We start from the raw sequence: 19,642 nt of genomic DNA, 5'->3' as shown, positions 1-19,642 counted from the left end.
ATTCTTTTTAGATGTAATATTCAGGTACAAAAATGAACACCTAGGCTGAATAGGAGGAAACTTAGATAGCAGTGGATATTCTTGCATAAAAGAAAGATTGATTTGGAGACTTTATAACAGTGCAGACTGTGTTTGTAAAAATTACAGAGAAAATACTTAAGGGCTGGACTGTCCCATMACCCCTTATGGTGGTGAATGGAACTAAGCCCAGTCGGTAGCTAATCACTTGTGGTGTTCCCCAGGACTCAGTACAGGTTCTGSTCCTGTTTAACATCTTTATCAATTATTTGAGTGAGGGGATAGAGGCTCTGCAGAGGGATCTGGCCAGGCTGGATCATGGGCCAAGGCCAAGGGTGTGAGGTTCAACAAGGGCCAGGGCCGGGTCCTGCCCTGGGGTCACAACAACCCCAGGCAGTGCCACAGGCTGGGGCAGAGTGGCTGGAAAGCTGCCCACAGGAAAAGGACCTGGGGGTGCTGGTGACAGCGGCTGAACATGAGCCAGGGTGTGCCCAGGTGGCCAAGAAGGCCAATGGCATCCTGGCCTGCATCAGCAATGGTGTGGCCAGCAGGGCCAGGGCAGGGATTGTCCCCCTGTGCTGGGCACTGGTGAGGCCACACCTCAAACCCTGTGCTCAGGCCCTTATCACACGAGTGATACTGAGGTGCTGGAGCGTGTCCAGAGAAGGGTAGCAGAACTGATTGAAGGGTCTGGAACACAAGTCCCATTAGGAGCAGCTGAAATGTCTGGGGCTGTTTATCCTGGAGAAGAGGAGGCTGAGGGGGGCCTTATCACTCTATGACTGCCTGAAAGGAAGGTGTAGCCAGGTGGGGGTCCATCTCTTCTGCTACGTCTTAAGTGAAAATAAGATAGGAAATGGCCTAATGTTGTACAAGGAGAGGTTCAGATTTGATATTAGGAATTTTGTTTTGCTGGAGGAGTGTCTAGATATTGGAAGAAATTGCCCAGGAGGTGGGCAACAGTTACTTGAGTTACGAGAGTAACTCTCTTGAAGTGTTCAGCAAGTATCTGGATGTGGCACTTGGAGTGATCATGGTCATGCTAGGTTGACATTTGGACTACATGATCTTAAAGGTCTCTTACAGCCTTGATGATTCTGTGATTCATACATATATTTATGTACCAAGTGCATAAAGGGGTCAGTGCTGGCATATTTGGGCGGTTCATCACGTCTACTTTATGCACTTAAATTAAGACAGAGAAATACGCCATCAGAAAAGAAGTGTCTCTGTGTTGATCAGAAGGGKAAATGCTTTCACCTTGATACTTCCAGATGGATTGTGTTAAATGTGTTGAATCCACATTTGATCGGCTTTTCTTTGGCTTGACTGCAGTTATAATTATGTAAATTGTCTCGCTTCAGGAAACGTTTGTTAGGTATCAGAGTTGAAGCAATCATCAGGTCCTTGATGGCTGGTCAGATTGCTTCATTGTATCTCAGTTCTAACTTTTTATATTATAAAACAGTTGGTTCTGAAAATCCTAGGCACACAATGAAAACCATCAAATATAATTAGAAACAAGAAGATTGGTAGTATTCATTGTGCATAAATCCCATCTTGGGGTTTAGAGTTCTTTAGAGTTGTTGGGTGGATTTTCTTTCTTGTTTTTAGTCCAAGGAAGGATTTTTTTCATTACAGTGTATAACAGAAATATTTACCAGTTAACAAGCTGGGGAAGAGAATGCACATCCAGCTTATAAGGTGATTAATTTTGGTTCTTGAAAACACTGGCACGTCGCCCAGATAGTGGGAGGCTTTCATCGATTACATGAGAGGAGACAGGGAAAATAAGTTCATATTCAGGTTGAGTCTGGAAAAGGTTTTTAAAGGACCTACTGCATCATTCAGTGAGCATTCCTGTATTGTGTTGTCTTTGAACAGATTGACAAAAGTAAAAGTATCTTTCAAGCGTTTTAATATTGACTGCCTGTATTTCATAAAAGATGGTGCTTCAATATGGTACTTTAATTTTCATTCAAATATTATAGTATATAAAAGTATATATATAGTATATATATTTTCATTCAAATGTATAGTATAACAAAACTGTCCATCTTTAGATTAGCTGTTTCTTGCTCAGTAAGAAGAGAAAGATACTGGTAAGGCCTGTTGAATATTTTCCAAAATACTACYCTTAATGTATAAACATACATTGGTTCTGGTTGAAGTTAGGTGCTCTGATAAAGATAGGTTTTACATGGTGGTGTCGATCTGTTCTTGACTGATTTTTTATACTTCTAGCCCAGATGTCAGGAGCTTTAATTAGACCTAGAATATTCCTCAACTGACYTCAGTTGTAAAAAAGGTACTGTCTTAATCGTGTGATTTTTATKGTATGTTTTCCAGAGTGGCAAAAGTAATGAAGGTTCCTGTGTATGAGACACCAGCAGGATGGAGATATTTTTCCAATCTCATGGACTCTGGACGTTGTTCACTTTGTGGAGAGGAGAGTTTTGGCACTGGTAAGTAGTACATAATGGAACATTACCACAAACTTTTAATTTTCCTAGATGCTTTAAATCAAACCCAAAAGAAATAGTAAATTAGTTCTGTCTTGTGCTGAAACAGATAACTGTCTATTTCTCACATATTGAAGTTCTTCTTACAAGTGTGGTGTTCAGCACCTTGAGGTGTGAAAAAAATGTACAAAATTGATATTGAGAATTGGCAAGCAATCATACTTCTATCTGGACAGTTTTTGATGGTATCTGGCACTGTACTCTGGCTTGGAGCATAACGCAGAAAGACCTCACTGGTTCCGCTGCAAGTCTTTTCACAGACAGTAATGGCATATGGAGGGATTTTGCCTATATGGAAACCACGTGTTTTTTGCTAATGATAGGGTGTACAAAGTATGAGGATTGGTATATCTAATGGTATATCTAAACMAAATGGTTGCAGGCATCTCTTTATAGAACATCACAATTGCTCAAGCCTCAGATAAAATCATCATTAGAAGAAATCAGTTACATGTCAGCATTCTGTGTTTTCCTTGGGTATTTCTCCCTTATCTGCCACCAGAACTAATGAAACAAAAGAATGCAGAGTGAATGACATGTTTGAGCYATCAGAAATATAGTTTTGACAGTAACCATTAGAGCAAATACATGAACTGTGTACTCTGTAAACCTGCACAAATGTGGTTTTAGTTTATTAGAATAACTGAATAAATTTCCATGTTTCATTTTTTTTCTTTCCTGGATTCTGGCACAAAAATTCTTTCTCTTATTTATTACTAGGGCTATTTTACAAGTCTTTTTGAAAAAGCACAGACCAGAATAACTTAATAGTTTGCCTGGCTAATAGTTAATTCTGTATTTTGATGTGAGTTCCATAGAGTTCTCTATTTTGTGTAATTCCTTGGCTGTAGCTCTTTGTAAAAAGTTACTTACCATGCCATGAAACTTGATTTCAGATTTCATTTTGCTTTAATTGACTTATGTCAAGTATTAAGTTTGTTGGCTGGGGTCAGTTAGAGTAGAATACTGCTTTTTTTGAAAACGAGGATACTTTTATGCCATAGACATGTCACTTCATGTGTTATCYTGTTTACTTGTATGAATCTGAATGGGCTGTGATGAAAGGACCTAAAATACATTCAATTTCTTTGGGTCCTATATGTAAAAAGGAAGAGAATTGAAATTAATAATGAATGTTARTTTTCTTTTTGTTGTGAATGGGACCGAATGTCCCATGATTGCCAGACAGTATACCTTTGCTGTTTGCTGTGAGTGGCACAGATTYGTATTTCCTTGAATTTATCTTTTGAATAGATACTTCCTTCAAAAGGTGTTCTGTGAGGACATTGAGAGAGAGATGTCATTTGAGGAGAGACGGGCAGGAAGATCTTGTATCTCTTGTACCTTTCCGAATGCACTGCTATTTGTTGTGTTGTGTTGTGTTGTTGAACTGCATCTCCATTAACCCACAAGAGGTGTGAACTGGGAGTTTTCAACTCTCACTGCTTTTTAATACTTTTTCGCTGGTCCATTTCTGTACCCCTTCACTCTAAATACTGAAGTTCCTCTTGCTCATGCAAAACCAGAGACTTTAATGAAACTTGGATAGGTCTAGAGACATCAATATGACCTAATTGATACCCAAATTATTTGGAAAAAAGACTGACTTCATCATCATGCTGAAGAAAGTTGAGTGTGGGTTTTGACTGGAAGGAACTTAAAAGAGTTTTGATGGTGAGTTCCCATGGGCTGATGTATCTTAGCCCACAGAGTGCAGCATCTCCTGCTGCATCCAAGCTTATGTGTAGAGGTATGTAAAAGCAGCAGGAGTGGCCTCTCTCACAGCCACATCGTGACTGTGACAATTCACTGCCACAGATCTGTCTCTGCTTGGCAAGTTAGTGTCCTAGAMCATCTTGATCTGATGATGTTGCGTATGACTCTTTCAGATGCTTTCTGTCTGAGGGAGAAAGATGGAATCATTGGTTGCTTAGCAGAAATCATGTCTTCTTTCAGGAAACTTGCCATTAAAATTTTATGGTGCAGTTATAAAAGAAGACTAACATCAAATTTCCCTTTCACATTACAAAGGCGTGTTCAGGTTTTACTAAGCAGGTTGTCTCAAGTACTGGTGGACATTAGTCCTAGAGATTAGTCRTACAGAAATAAAAATGAAGTATTTTGATCTACAGAAACAGTGAGGACATTGTGATCTCTTGGTCTAATTTTGTCTTCCTGAGTATCCAACAGTGGTTGTATTTGCCACTGTGTATTTGTATTTGGGAAGAGAAGCACTCACGGTGGTAAAGGAGGTGCCTCTACGGTCTGTTCTAGATAGGCAAGAAAATTCCCCTAACTTCTCTCTTTGCTTGCTGTTGGCCTTTTTCTTTGCTTTTATCTTTCTGTAATGCTCTTAAACAATTGTCTTTTGTACTGTAGCCTCCCTTCCAAATTTGCAATTCCTGTCTCTTGACCTCAGACTAGTCTCTACATTCCTAGCACTCTGTGTTCCTGTATTAATCAGGTTCTTCCATCTGTCATCAATTCTTCAGATGCCTGATAAATCCTGTCTCTTGTGAATTCTAAGGGTGCTTGAACAACATTTTGCTGGCCCACATGGAGGGCTGGTCTACAGCAGTATCTCAACATCCCGGTATGTTCTGATCAGATTAACTTTGTTGTACCAGCAGCTCCTCAAAGCAGAAAGGCTTTTGACCTCCAATTTTATCCAATTCCATCTAAAGGCAAATCTGGACACTCAAGATTCGATCCCATAGGCATCCAGAGAACTTGAGCACTGGGTTTAAATTCCTCAGTGCATGTGTATTTGCTGTGTAAAAGAATATGTGATGGAAAGAGATTTCCTTAAGATGTTGTAGAGTCTTCTTCACTGGATGCAATCCTGTTCCATGTGCTCTAGGATAACCCTTCGTGAGCAGGGATATTGAACCAATGCYCTGTTGTGATACCTTCCAACCTGATTGTTCTGTGGTTCTGTGATACCTATGGGGCAATTAGGCAATGATTATGATGTCTACAGTTTATTTTTCTCACTGCCTTAATTTCCTTATCATCTTTCAATTTAATGCAGGTGTCTCAAATGTGTCCTCATATGCCAGGAGGTTTATTTGTAAAACATGGTCTGGTTTTTGGATGACCAGTACTTCAGCAATGTGAGCTGTTTTTAGCAGTAAATATTTACCTTATTGCAAATCTTTTAGTAATGTCCTAAACTGTGTGACCTTTGCATGTTTCTGCCRGTATTGGGCATTTGAATCAATTTTGTAGCTTTTGCCCAATTGTATCTATTTAGGGAACTGAAATTTGGCATTTCTTTAGCTTTCAGCATGGAATATTTATGTAAGTGTATGATACAGTGATCAGAGTGGGAAACTTATTGCTTGTGTCAGAGAAACGAGTTTAAAAAAATCACATTCTATCATCAAACTGTGTTGGAAACCGAATGCTTGTGTACCCAGGTAATCCAGCCTAGCTGGAATTTCCAAGTAGTASAGAGCCCTGGTTTTATAACATAAGGGACTTTACTCTGGCAAGTAAATAAAAGCAAATTTTCTGCTATAAAAGGAGAAAGATGTTGAGAACATCCCATACAGCTGTATTTCCCAAACTTGTTTTCTGGCAGCTGATCTTGGAACTCAACCAGTGCTTTAAAAACTTCTTCCATTTTTGTAGCAGTGTGGGGAGCTTGTCAGATGAGGTTAGTAGCTTTTTGGTTCTATGACTAATGCCCAGSACTCAGTTCAAAGGAGGGCCTCAGCAGCAGCAATTAGTTTCTAAATTTCATCAGCAAGCAATTAATCAGGATTGGGAGAACTGTGTGGCTGATTTATCTCTCTGCAGTTTGAGCCACTTCAGTAATTGCTACAACTTTTTAAAATTTGCTTGCGTCATCTCCAAAATTCCAGATTCTGTTTATATCAGCCTCCTTTTCCTGCAAGATTATGTTGAAGAAGAACTAGTGGAGAACATAGAAATGTGCTGTTGCTGAAATGAATGAAAACCTCAGAAGAGTTGTTTTGTGGTGTCTGTTGCAGTAACATAAATCTCAAATACTCTCTTGAATCTTGRTATGATCAAATCAGAATTCCCCTAAATCTCCATTTGCCTAAGATATTGTTAAGTTTCAGACTGCTGGATAGTAAATTTGTAAGATTCAAGTATGTGCAAACGGAATGATTTGTTGTGTGTTTTTGTACTCCTTTGATTTCCTTGTTTAAATTCACATTTACAGAATGCAGTATGATGGACAGGGATTACAAAATTAGGGAAAAGCAATGTTTTGTTCATGCATATGCTTCACAAGGTTAGCTTTCCCTATCAGAATTGGGTATCTCAGATGCAGACTGTAAGTCAGCTTTCAAATAGTAGAAAAATAATAATGTGAATATATTTGCATGATTTTACTTTGTTTCTCAAGCTGCTGCCTCTGAAGACTTTTCTTCAGTTTAAGACTATGTAAACTGAGTCCTYCTCCATGAATGGGAGCATGCTCTGAGAGTTTTTCCCAGGTTGTTTACGCTGAATCTGGACACAGCAATTTACTGTAGTAAAAAATAACTTTTGCTACTGTTATGTGGAGAAATAACAGATTAACTTAAAAGTAAATTGTTGAAACACCTGCAGTTATTATAATTTTTCTTAACAATGTCAAATTTAATACAATGGGATAATCAGAAAAAAAATTTGTTAATTCCTCTGCTCTGTTGTCTCTTCATGCTTCATCTCATTAAACAGAATCAGGAATTAATTAATTGCATGAATGTTTTAGTTGAAAGTAATGCTGAGAATCATTCTGAGGTAACTCAGAGCCCCCAGCAAACTGGGAGGGGTATTAGTATTGCAGTTTCAGGAGTAGAGAGCTGCAAGGCACGTTTTCCTTCTTCCCTTTGCCTTTGCAAAGTCATCGGATCTGTGGAGCAGAGAGAGAACTGAGGCAGCAGAACAACCTCCCTCCCTAGAGTTCCTACAATGTAGGGAACAGGGCAGTAGGACCGAGTTAAAGAGAGAGCGAGCACAGACACCTACAGATGACTGTTGGTAGGTGAAAATCAGAGTAACAAAATTGTAGTAATGGATTTTAATTTGCTGAAAGAAGGAGGGCAAGAAATACAACATAAGTGCATACAGTAGCCGAACTGATGGATGTGCTCAGTTTTCCTTTTATTAAGACTRACCAATGGAAACACTTCCTGGGTACAGGATTATGGTCCCTGTTACTCAGATTAGGCTAGMATTTTAATTGATGACTTTCAATTCTGAAACAGCTGTATTGCTTCTAGCTGTTCAGACTTTTRTCTCTGGATTGCTTTCTCCCACTGCTTTTCCTTTCCAGAAAAGTCACAATTTATGTCCTCTGAGGGACATGGAAGGACAGAGCACATGCCAAATCTACTAAATATATATGAAGAATGATACATTCAACCCTCTTCATATAGATTTATGAGCTTAAGTCATTCCAGAACAAAGCTCAGAACAGGGCAAAGAAATGCTTCTTCATGCTTCAGAAATGCTTCTGTYCATGTTCTAGAACATTTTGGTTCAACAAAATATACTGAAAATGTTTGTTAAATCAGAATGCATCTCTTTGGTGTTCACCTTAGCCTGTTGCTCCGTTGTCATGATGTATGGACTGTTTTGCTCAAAAATATTTGCAGTGCTTTTCAGTCAATGATTTGCAGGCCTGCAGTCTGCAGAGTATTTCGTAGGAGAATAAATGGTCACTCACATTGTAGCAAATTGCTGAGGGGTTAAGCTCAGTTCCATGTCTCCACTTCTTGCTGGTGGCTGTTGAGACACTTAAGCTGTTTGAGTGGCTGGTGATACCAGCCACAGAGGTGACCTTTTAGGTGAAATGGAATTTTTTCTGTGCTAAGGATGAATGGCTGAAAGGAGAGGCAGGCAGGTTAAGAAGGAAAGCAGCAGCCAGCTCATTTTGAACTGCTGTTACCAGGGCTCTGCTGGCCCCCTGGGGTTCCCCCACGCTGTCCAGGAGCAGCCCCAGGGCTGTCAGCCGCTGTCCCAGCCATGCCACTGCCCCAGCAGTGCTGCTGTMCCAGCAGTGCCACAGCAGGGCCAGTGTCCAGCTCCCCACAGCCCTGCYATGCCTGGCCGGGGTTCCCCAAAGCCAGGCCTGCCCATTCTCCTGCATTCCAGCCTGGCCCTTCCCTAGCCCCATTCCCAGTAGGGTGTGATGCCCAGAGCTGGGGCTGCTCTGAATTCCCTGAATGCCCTGCTGTGGGGGCAGTGGGACTGGAACAGGCCCTGGCTGCTCGTACCCTGCTGCCCGAGAGGAGCCCTGCTCTTCCCTGTCCCCTGAGTGTCCCCAGCCTCTGTGGTGTCGTGATGACCTTCTCTGCTGTTACCAGAGGAGCAGTGCATGCTGAGCGGGAAGTGACAACTCTATTCTAGRTTTCACAATTGGTGGCAGGGGCAGAAGCCTGCACCATTATCTGGGAACAAACTCTTGGCTACGGTGACAACTGTGACTCTGCTGTCTGCTTTGCCTGCAAGTAAACTGATTTTATTATCCATAGGACATATTGCTGGTGTTCCTGTAGGAGATATCCTTAAAACTGATCTAGCATGTTACTGCAAGGAGGGAGTGGAAAAGTTGAGGGATGGCCTTTAACATCCTTCCAGACCAAACRATTCTGTGATTCTGTGACCTGAGTGTCTGAGGGACTGACTTTCTCTGGAGGGACATTTGTTTTCCTTTCTTATCTGAAGCTATTTGCAAAGCTTTGACAGCTCATAAATAATCCTGCCCTTTTTTTCTGACTGGCTGGCACTCCATGCTTTCRCAGCACCCGGTACTGGAGCAGAGAACAGAGTGAGCTGTGGCCTTCTCTTGCAGCAGCTCCTCAGGCACCAGCCCTAAACTCTGGCTGTAATAGAGATTGCTATTGTTGCAGACAGCTTGCAGATTACAGATCAAAGCAGATTACGAGTAGCAGAACAGAGGTATTCCTACTGTCATGACAACTTCTTTGCCAATGTGAATTCATGTTACTATCTCGGTGTTAAATCCATCAGCAGTATTCAGTGTCCTTGTTTTCTGTAATATCTAGCACACAGACATAGTCTTCATGCAGATCTTTATCCTTGTCAACAAGTGTTCAGTAATCATCACTATAAAACTTGAATATTGTKCTGAATAGTTATCTGCATTTATTTAACCTTGTGGTAGTTAACTTAATGTTAAGATTGATGTTAAATTTAGAGTGTTGAAGTTGGATGTAACTCAAGAAGGGTACGAGGGCAGGCAGATCTGTTGCAGACCCAGGCCAGTGGGCTCTTAGAAGATGCAAATGGACAGAGGCTGCTACCCTGATTGTTGCTCTCTCACAGGAAGAGGGACTGCAAGTTCAAGGCAACAACAATGGTTGGGAGGCTGAACCCTAGGAATCATSGTGTCTCTCTGCACATGTTATTTTCCTTATATGCCTTTAATATGTTGACAGTTTTTCACAGGATTAACAACTTCAGTGCACCATTTTATATCATGGGAACTGTCCGCTGCCAGTAACAAAACACACCTGTTTTGACAGATGATTGTGTACACCTTGCAGGCTGTTATGTTAAACCAAGCCCTGCAAAGTGGCCTTGCTGCAACAGGATTTTTGTGTTTGAGGAGGGAGAATATTTCAGAAAACAGGTTTTCAGCCTAAGAACTTTTAGATTTCTCTCTAGTGGATTTTGTTAARTATCCTGCAAGGACACATAGTTCTATTGCTTGCCTCCACAATCAGTAGGTAATTCATGGAATAAATAGCTCTTCTAAATTACTGCACTTGCTTTGTACTCAGTTTCAATATTGTGCTACTAGACAGAAAACCATAAGGCTGCAACTAACAAACTTTAGCCAAATCTAGATTACTGTTATTAAACTCAAGTTTATTGAGTCTGTTAGCACATGTAATTGCCATCAGTATTGCCATCAGAGTGCAAGGGGTCTTGGATCTTACTTGGATCCGAGAATATGTGTTAACTCATGTGGGGTATTCCAAAATTGTTCCTGGTCTTCATTGATGGAACAGTTTCTCTCTTCATAAATACAAACCTATGATGAGATCTGGATCAGAGTGTCCAAATGTCTTTACCAGTGAGAGGTATGGAGAAATACAGAAAAGGGAAAAGTCCTGCTCTCTGAGACTTTTTTTTTTTTTGGTCAGGAAAAGTCCTGCTCTCTGAGACTTTTTTTTTTTTGTCAAGAAAAGGTCTTTTAAAGCTCTTGGTTATTGTCCTTACAAGAGGTTATGAATATTCTGGAAATTTGCAATTTTTATGGAATGGGGAAGTTCTTTCTCTGCAACTTGACATCTGCAGATGAATTCCTGCAGAGGTGAACATCTGCAGAGATAAGGAGATGCTGTTGAACTTGACTGTCATAGARGAGAACATTCTGGCTCATGGGCAGGGTTTGCATATCTAGCTCAGTTCCAGGGCAGAGTAGCAGAGGTGTGAAAACACTCCATACATCAGTGAGCAGGAGTAATGACTAAGTATGTTTTCATACTACTATTACTGTTTCTGTTCAAGTACTTATTTTTATTTACCCTTAGATGTATGGGCTTTATTGTGCATAAATAGATCATGTTTTAAACATTGGTTCTGGTTTTCTGTCTGGAACTCATCAGAGGTGCTGGAGCTAGTACTATTGGTTACTGTTATGTGACATATACAGTTAAATGAGACATTTGCCCAGCCTCCTTACCTTGTTTTCTTGTTTTCAGTGGTACAAAATGATGTGCCCAATGTCTGTCTCTTTAGGGTCTGACCACCTTCGAGAGAAAGATGGACTGTGGGCTGTGCTAGTTTGGCTTTCAATCCTAGCAGCTCGAAAGCAGAGTGTGGAGGAGATTGTCAGGGATCACTGGGCAAGATTTGGCCGGCACTACTACTGCAGGTGAGAGAAATGAGGAAAAGGCACTTATGCAGCTGACAAGAAAATTCTGCTACAGTAATTTCTTGTTTAGATGTGCTCAGCTTCACTTAGGTGTGCATTTGCTGTGTCTACAAATGAAAATCTGCCTCAGATTATCACTGTTCTGTAAACAGGTTTTTCCAGATTAGTAGTGGCAGAAAAAGCAGCAACAGGTATACGTTACTGCTAGCATATGAGTAAATGAATTTTCTAATACTGAATGGCAGAAAGATTAGAATTATTTGTGGAATAAGATGCACCTTGTTACATGATGTTGAAAAAGAAACATAATCCCAGCAARATTTGGTCCTGCATTTTTTTTCTGTAAGTGTCTCCATGTGACAGCATTTTAATGAGAGTTAAAACCTGTGCCTGCTTCCAATTCAGGATAATTCCTCCAAAGATACAAATATTTACTTGGTTTTATTAAGGTCTCAATATGGTGAGTTCTATCTGTCATTTTCATCTTTGCTTCTGCCTCTCTCTTTATCCAGAGGAGTTTGCAATTTGTAAGGTCTTTTGCACACATCTGTTCCTGTCTAGCAAAGTTTTCTCTGTTTAACTTGTCTGTTGAGCACTGCACTGATTGTGTCATTAATTTTTGAAAGCTAGCTGTGTATTGGTGATGTTTTCTATGCTACTTTAGAAACTGCATTTTCTAGAYGATTTCTGTTGACCCGGAGTCAGGTAGCCTGTGTAGAACTGTGGTTGCACGCATTTAATGGTCAGATTGTACAGGGTTTGCATCTTTGTGCTGGTTTCATTTGCAATCAGTACTTCAGTGGTCCGCTTTGATTTTAAAATAAGCAGTAAATTGCTAATTGTGAGTATATAGAATTCTGTGAAATCAGAACTGTTTTCTCAGCTCTGGGGCATTTACTTTCTGGTTCTGCTTTTTTTTTTTTTTTTAATATATGTGCAAGGTTTGATTATGAAGCACTGGAACCCAGAGCAGCGTATTTCATAATGAGAGACCTGGAAGCTTTGATCACTGACAAATCATTCAGCCATCAACAATTTGCTGTGGGTAACAATATCTACAGTGTGGAAAGAACAGACAGCTTTGAATATGTAGATCCTGTGGATGGCACTGTGACCAAAAGACAGGTATGGYTATAGTGATGGATTGGCAAAGTTTTGCAGCTGTCATATGATCTCCAGCAGTGCTATTTCTAAAGTTCGGCTGGCAAAGACTGTCTATTTATTTATGAGATGGTGTTTCCTTTGCTTTGATAGGTACTGCATTTCCTGCTTAAGATTAGCTTGGTCTGATAAAATAATCCACTTTTAGCTTGCTCTTGCTGCACATAACTGGAGACCATAGTATCGCAGTGAATATAGGATGGGGTGAAGTCCCTGTTGATGGCAATGCATGTGTAGGGAGAATTCCCTTTCCAGAGCAGTGGAAAATACCATACAGAAAGTAGGTCTTCCCTTTTTTCTGTTTGCCATCTGAAATCTCCACAGGCTATAAATTATTAAAAAACCCAAAACATTTCTTGCTTGGTGACTCACAGGATTTACATACTATATATTGTAGCCAATAGCATKCAGGACACATGCTGTTGTGGGTTTAAACCCGTTTTTCCCTTATCCGAGTCATGGCACCAAGAATGTCGGGGTTTGAACTTGACCGAAAGCCAAAAAGCACCTGTGATGTTCCCTCCCCGACCACTGGAGAGGCAAAACGCAGAGCAAAAGCCCAATTAACATTAAAATTTATGTCTTTTAGATAACATAACATTGAGATGAAGATATGTATATGCTCCAGAAATGGTCAGACAGGCTGAATAACTTAAGTTGCAAAACAGATTTATTACTAAAAGCTAATAAGAATACTACAGCATCAGGGAAGGGAACAAAGATAGGGAAAAATTTACAAGAAGAAAATAAAAGAAAACAGACATTTTAAGACGCCTGTTATTCTTTCTGGGAACCTGGCTCTCTTCCAAGTTGCCCCTCTCAACTCCCCCATGCCTTCCCACATGCAAAAGGGGACAGGGATGAAAATTTAACATAGATCAGGCTACTCGTTATGGTTGTCATCCATCATTATGAAGAAGCGTTCTTACAGCTCCAAGCTGTGGAAGGTCTTTTCCCAATAAACAGTCAGTGTATAACTGCTGATGGCAAGGGATTCTTTTCTTTACCTCGTGGGAGAAAGGAGAAGCAGTTCTTCAAGGCTGACTGCACTATTCAGCAGCGTAAGGCCACTATCACAAATCTCCTGGCAGAATACATCTTCTAAGCATCCACTCACTTCAGATGTGGGGCGGGGGATGGGGGCACCTCTTYCCCCTCCAGAACACAATTTCCTCTAAACGTCAACTCGCTTCAGACGTGAGGCGGCGGCCAAGCCTCTTCCCCCGTTTTTGGCTCCTGATCAGTCCAGTCCTCAAAGGCCAGTTTTTTTTCCTCAGAGCAAGGTCGCTCTTCTTTTCTATGCAGGTCTCCCACTGAAGAACTAGTCCTTTCGAGAACAGCTTGTTTTCTCCATGTTTGAGCACCACAGCAACAGCACAGCACCTGTCTTCTTACTGTGATCTTGGGTCTCCATTTTWTTCTTTCATATTCTCACTCTCCTGCTCTGTTTTTCCCCAGTGCATGATATTAAAACTAAATACCAACCTCAAAGCAAAATGGCAGCCGCACTCTATCTTGTTATGAATTCTTAAGTATAAGACCATACATCATCACAGAGGTGTAACCAACCTGTGCAATTGGCCCAGGCCTGACCAGCAGCCTGTCCATCAACCTCAGGGCCATAATGGTTTGGTTCTAAAACACAGGGGTAGGGCTCATTTTGCTGGAGAAGAAGGAGAAAGCTAGAACTTCCTCACAGAAGCCATCTTTGTGGTTTCTTGGTCCCATCCCCCCACCACCAAAAATCAGACTGAATAAAACCAGGACACATGCTTAGGTTGTAGCCTATCTTGGCACATTTGGCTTCCCTAGCCCAAATTATCATTTCGTTCTGGACTCTGTTGATACTGAGATTCCTTTTTTATCAAGAACTGCAGTTCAAACTGGGCCTTCAGTATCTGGAAATCCATGATCTTTTCATAAGTAACCATGTATTTTTGCTGTGTGTAAATGTATATTCAGGTATCTTGAATATGGGCTGTGACATATATTAAAGTTTGTCCTGATCTTTTAATCTTTTTATTGTCCTGGTTTCTCTGGTTTTTAAATTATTTCACCTAAAAAGACCCTGGCAAATTATATTAAAAGCCATTAAAACTGTTGTCATGCTCAGTCTTTGTAGGTTCCATTCATCATGCATCCAGAAAATATAAGCAGCTCATCTGCCACTGAACTACTCTCTTTTTGCATGTTACTACTGAAACAAGATAGGAGGATATTGTCATATTCAAGTCCAGTGGAAAATCACAGGCAAGGCGGACTTGTGACCTTTGTAGTTTAAAAAAGCAACTTGTGAATTTTCATTGCATTTTTCTTTCCTTTAATTTTTTCATCCAAAGCACTTACTCTATATTGGAATAAAACTTCTAATCATATCAGCATGTAACACAGAGAAACGTGACTTGGCCTGTTTTCAGACGGACTCTAAAAGGGAGCCCATAAAACCAGAAAGCATGTCTTTTCATAGGGAGAGCCTCTTACTTATTCAGAGTATAGTTCAGCCAGTTTGTCCTTTGTTCTAACTTCATGTGTTTGCAGMCTCAGTGGGATCCTTGAAACACAATAAAATAGGAGAGAATATGCAAATGAAACAACAGTCCACTGCTGCCATTTTCTTTGGGTAGCTTGCTCATCATCTAAATGCAGCATTCTCTTTCAGACTGTCATAGGCTTCATGCGGACAGGTTCAGGAGCCTGTTCCAAGTTTTGTACCCTAATAGGTAGGGGAGGGAGATTTACATTCAGTGCAAGTGCGCTGTGTCATGAATGAGGAGCTGGCTACATGATAATTATTCAGTGCTAATAAACAATGTATTCAGAAAACAAACACAGCAACGAGAAAATAGGCAGCAAACCATACACACAGACTGTTGCWTCTAATTAATTCTGTCTATTGAAACCCATGAATCACAGCGTAATGAAAAGACTTAAATTGAACATTCTGTGGTTCTTGAAGACAGTTTTAATTTCTAAAACCCTACTGTGCTTTTGCACACATAAGCATATAACAGTGCTGCTTCAGAGGATCCAGCAAGCCAGGAATGGGTCAGTTGCATTTTTGTGTGAAATTTGAATTATTAGGATACTATATGGATTATAGGATATAAGGAGAGGTCCAAGCTGGCTGTTACAGTAAGAGACAAAAGGCTCCAGAGAGACCTTATTTTGACCTTTGATACCTCAAGGGGACTTATAAGAAAGATGAGGACAATCCTTTTAGTAGAGCCTGTTGCAGTAGTACAAGTGCTAATGGCATTAAACTAAAAGAGTAAATTCAGGCTAAATGCAAGGAAGACTTTTTACAGTGGGAGTAGTGGAGCACTGGCACAGGTTTCCCAGAGAGTTGGTGGATGCCCTGTCCCTGGAATCATTAAAGGTCAAGTTGGATGGGGCTCTGAGCAACCAGATCTATTTGAAGATGTCCCTGCTCATTGCAGTGAAAATGATGACCTGATGACATCAGGTCTGAATGACCTTTAGAGGTCCTTTCCAACCCAAATCATTCTATGATTCTGTGATTATCAAACAGTGCTTTATATGGTGCTAAAGGTATTTTGGTACATATCTGAGGAAACAAAGATTTTACTGAGGTTTTATTTTAGGATATTGACACGCTGTGTTTCCAACATCAGTGTCTTGTCAAGGTGCTGATAAAACTGGAAGAATAAAATGCATCTCTTTTAATTATCTTCTCTCATTTTTAGCAGTTTACTGCCCTCTAAGCAAAAGTAGCGAGGATCTCAGTTTATGCACTAGGCCTTTGACGACAGAAGGACTAAGGGAAGGAAAATTTCAGTGGCTTATCATACATAGCACTTAGTCTAAGGGTACCATTTACATAAATGGAACTAGAATGTGTATTAGTGCACAGCTGGTGGAATATTGCAATGCTACAACTATTTATCTGTGCAATTTAGTCCTTTGGTCTTTATGGTCTTCCAGTATAGAAACTGTGGATCCAAGTATTTGATTAGTTGTCTGTTAAAAAATGTGTTCACATATACAGTGCAAAAGTGGGGAGGAGAAAAGAAAAAAAGGTGTGAAGATAGGAGCAAAGAGCAAATTTTTAGTTAATAAATTAATCAATCCTCCTTATTATGCAGACCGTTAATGTGCTTTAATTAGTGTACTTGAAATTAATTATCACCTTAAGTTCTCCAAATTGTACCACAGACTTACTGAAATTCTTGCAGTCAGATATTGATGCACAGTGTTTGAGGAGTAGCAACTGGTCCTGTATTCTRTATTCACTGCTGACAACTGTTTTTTGATCTAGGGATTCTGTAGCTGTTTCTTAAGCCACTTACTTTTAGTGATCTTTTTTTCTCACAACTGTCATTGAATTTATGCTCTGCCATGCAGAATAAGAGCAAATCAACTCAAAAAGATAAAAACATCAGTAAAAGAATATTTATTAGGAGTGGGATGGAATGTGCARCATCATTTCTAGTCTTCATAGGGGCAAAAAGAGTAATGGATGGGTTGTCCAAAGTTACAGGGAAAGAAAAATTGTATTCAGATGACTCTTCCTTTCACTTTTATTTTGAAGCAGTGAATGGTGATTTCTAAAGGTACTGCCCTCCTACATAYGTGCTGTTCTTCTTTCTTTCATAGGGGCTGCGGATTGTGTTTTCAGATGCTTCCAGACTCATCTTCAGAATGAGTGCTTCTAGTCATGTGAGAGCTACTCTCCGGATCTATGCAGAGAGTTATGAAAAGGATCCTAGCCAACACAATAAGGAACCACAGGTAATGCAGTAGCATTGCAATAGGTCAGTAAGTAATTCACTATCTCTGTTATAGCAGTGGCTACAGGTTTTCATCTTTRATCAGAAGCAACAGTCAATGCTTTGGCCCATGTACATGTAGATGATTTTCCTTGTCTTGTAAATGTACACCTTTTGAGGAAGGGTCAGCAATTTTAATATATATTAGTGTAATACCTAACATAACAGGAATGTTAAGGGTTGAAATGCCTCATGGTAAATGTTGAGCAGTGACTTCAGGTCTATTAAGAGAAGTATTGAATTTTTTTAGGGGTTTTTTTTAGTATTGTGATCTGAGTTACTTCTGTAACATTTTTAAAATAAGATAACCATTTTTCAAGCAGATTATCTGAGAGCCACTTAGGGCATCCCAAGGATTCCTCACCGTCAGAGTACAGCTAGAAAATACGGATATCGGTCTAAACAATTTAGAGATTCCTTGAAAGGGAAAGACTTGTACTGTCTAAGAATTATCTCATGTTGTAATCAGACTTTTTCCCTAAGAAGAGTGAGGGTCGAGAGCAAGTTTCTGGATCGCCCAGCAGATGCAATACACAATTAATAATATAAATTACACTTCACACTTTCAGATTTTTCCCACTAAATGTCCTTTATGGTATGATATACAAGAGAGGACTAAGGATATTTAGTGGAAAAGAGGTTAAGCATTTGGCTTGTAGTAAATCAAAATCCTATAGTTTTAAGTCCCCTGTTGTGTTGTGTGTTGATGACTGGAATGCAAATGCAAATCTACCAAAACCTAGACGCTGTCAAATGAATTTGAACTCTATGTAAGTGTTTGATGTTTCTCTTTCACGAGAGTCTGACCATAAGCTTAGTGAGTTTCTTCTCATGCTATGACATAGTTGTGTATCAGTCATGGAAGTGGTTCAGTTGTCATAGAAATGTTGCAAACTCCATGTCGGTAGATATGATCTATTAATTTTATTTGCCTTTTTTTTTAAAGTAACAGTTTGCATCCTCAGTAACTTCTTGGACAGAATATTTAAAACATTAAAGCTCCAACAGAGTAAAAGACCRTATTTTAGCAATTTTATTGTTTTTCTGTGTATCTAGGTTTGCCCAGCTAGCAGGACCATTAATATATTTTTGCTTGGGGAGGAACACTGCTACAACTCCATTTGTGCTTGTACGATACTAGGTTTACATGGTAAAGTTTTGGTAGTTGGGGGGCTGCAGGGGTGGCTTCTGTGAATTATTGCTAGAAGCCGCTTCTCTGTTAAAAAGATCCAGTTCAGCTCACTTCTAGATGGACCCATTGCAGCCAGAGCTGTAGCCCTCTGTGATAACATTCTTGAGCAGAGTAATAGACCCACTACGCAACAACAACAGGGAAGGAGAAAGGGGGATCTGTGTGAGAAACATCTCTGCGGGTACCAGGATCAGTGCAGACTGGAGGGGAAGTGATATGGCAGCCTGGTGGGCACCTGACAGCCAGCCAAGGCCAGTACATCACAGTTACATCAGATTTTGTTACAGCACAAATTGTTTATCGGCCGTGATAAAASTGACCATTTTGCATTTGTGCTAGGTAGGTTAGGCATAGATGAAATTAAAATAATTCACAGTAAGAGACAGAATATGAGTTGATTTTAGAGGTTTGAAGTGGGCTTACAGTAGCCTTGTGGTATGTAACCAAAATATGTGATCTGAACATATTTCTTGTCTGAAAAGACCCAGCAGAAAATACTGGAAAACAATGGAGCATATACTGGCAGCATTATGTAGCTAAACTTTTAACTATTTTATTGCAAGAGAGAATGTGCATTTTAAAGTGGAATCRTTGCTGTGTTAACAGATTATTTTCTATGGGAGAAGTGATATTCTAGTAGAATTTAGGCTAAATTAACCTAAAATCAGTGCTCGGTATTTAACGTTTTTTCTTTTAAATGAGTGGAAAATAGTAAATGTTCTCAGTGAATTTTCTGCTTATGAAGAGACTGGATTGAGGGAGCAGTGGTTATCCTCAGAAAATGAAAAAATGAGAAAAATAAGAGTGCTGCCCTGCTCTTACATTTCTTCTCTGTTCTGCTTGCATTTTCTTGAGAGAGATGTGTAAAGTCTCATCAGCAGCACAGTCCATGTCCAGGGAGCAGCAAGAATGGGTCTGCTGCACAAGGCAGTAGGAGCCAGATACCCAGACCTGCTGCACGACACACACTGCCCTCCTTGTCCAGGGGACAGTTCCACAGCAGGAAAGTAGGAGGACAGGGCAGGGCTCTGGTAACAKCTCCCTCAACAAGTGATGGATTCATCTCAAGCAGGAGATGGGACAAAGATGGACAAGG

General features: G+C 40.1%; 1 protein-coding gene across 1 annotated transcript in view; it reads left to right on the top strand.

Moving 5' to 3' along the window:
• PGM5 (phosphoglucomutase 5) overlaps nt 1-19,642 on the top strand; it is a 72,746-nt gene that overhangs the window by 42,845 nt on the left and 10,259 nt on the right. The window contains exons 7-10 of the mRNA XM_057381353.1: nt 2,368-2,483; nt 11,271-11,406; nt 12,348-12,531; nt 17,182-17,316. Coding sequence (XP_057237336.1) covers nt 2,368-2,483; nt 11,271-11,406; nt 12,348-12,531; nt 17,182-17,316 — 571 coding nt within the window. The remainder of the gene's footprint in view (nt 1-2,367; nt 2,484-11,270; nt 11,407-12,347; nt 12,532-17,181; nt 17,317-19,642) is intronic.

Source organism: Malurus melanocephalus, unplaced genomic scaffold (genome assembly GCF_030028575.1).
Source record: "Malurus melanocephalus ecotype Western Australia unplaced genomic scaffold, MMel_1.1 scaffold_506, whole genome shotgun sequence".
NCBI lineage: Eukaryota > Metazoa > Chordata > Aves > Passeriformes > Maluridae > Malurus > Malurus melanocephalus.
Note: the sequence above shows the minus strand (reverse complement) of the source record. Positions and strands in the feature narration are given on the sequence as shown.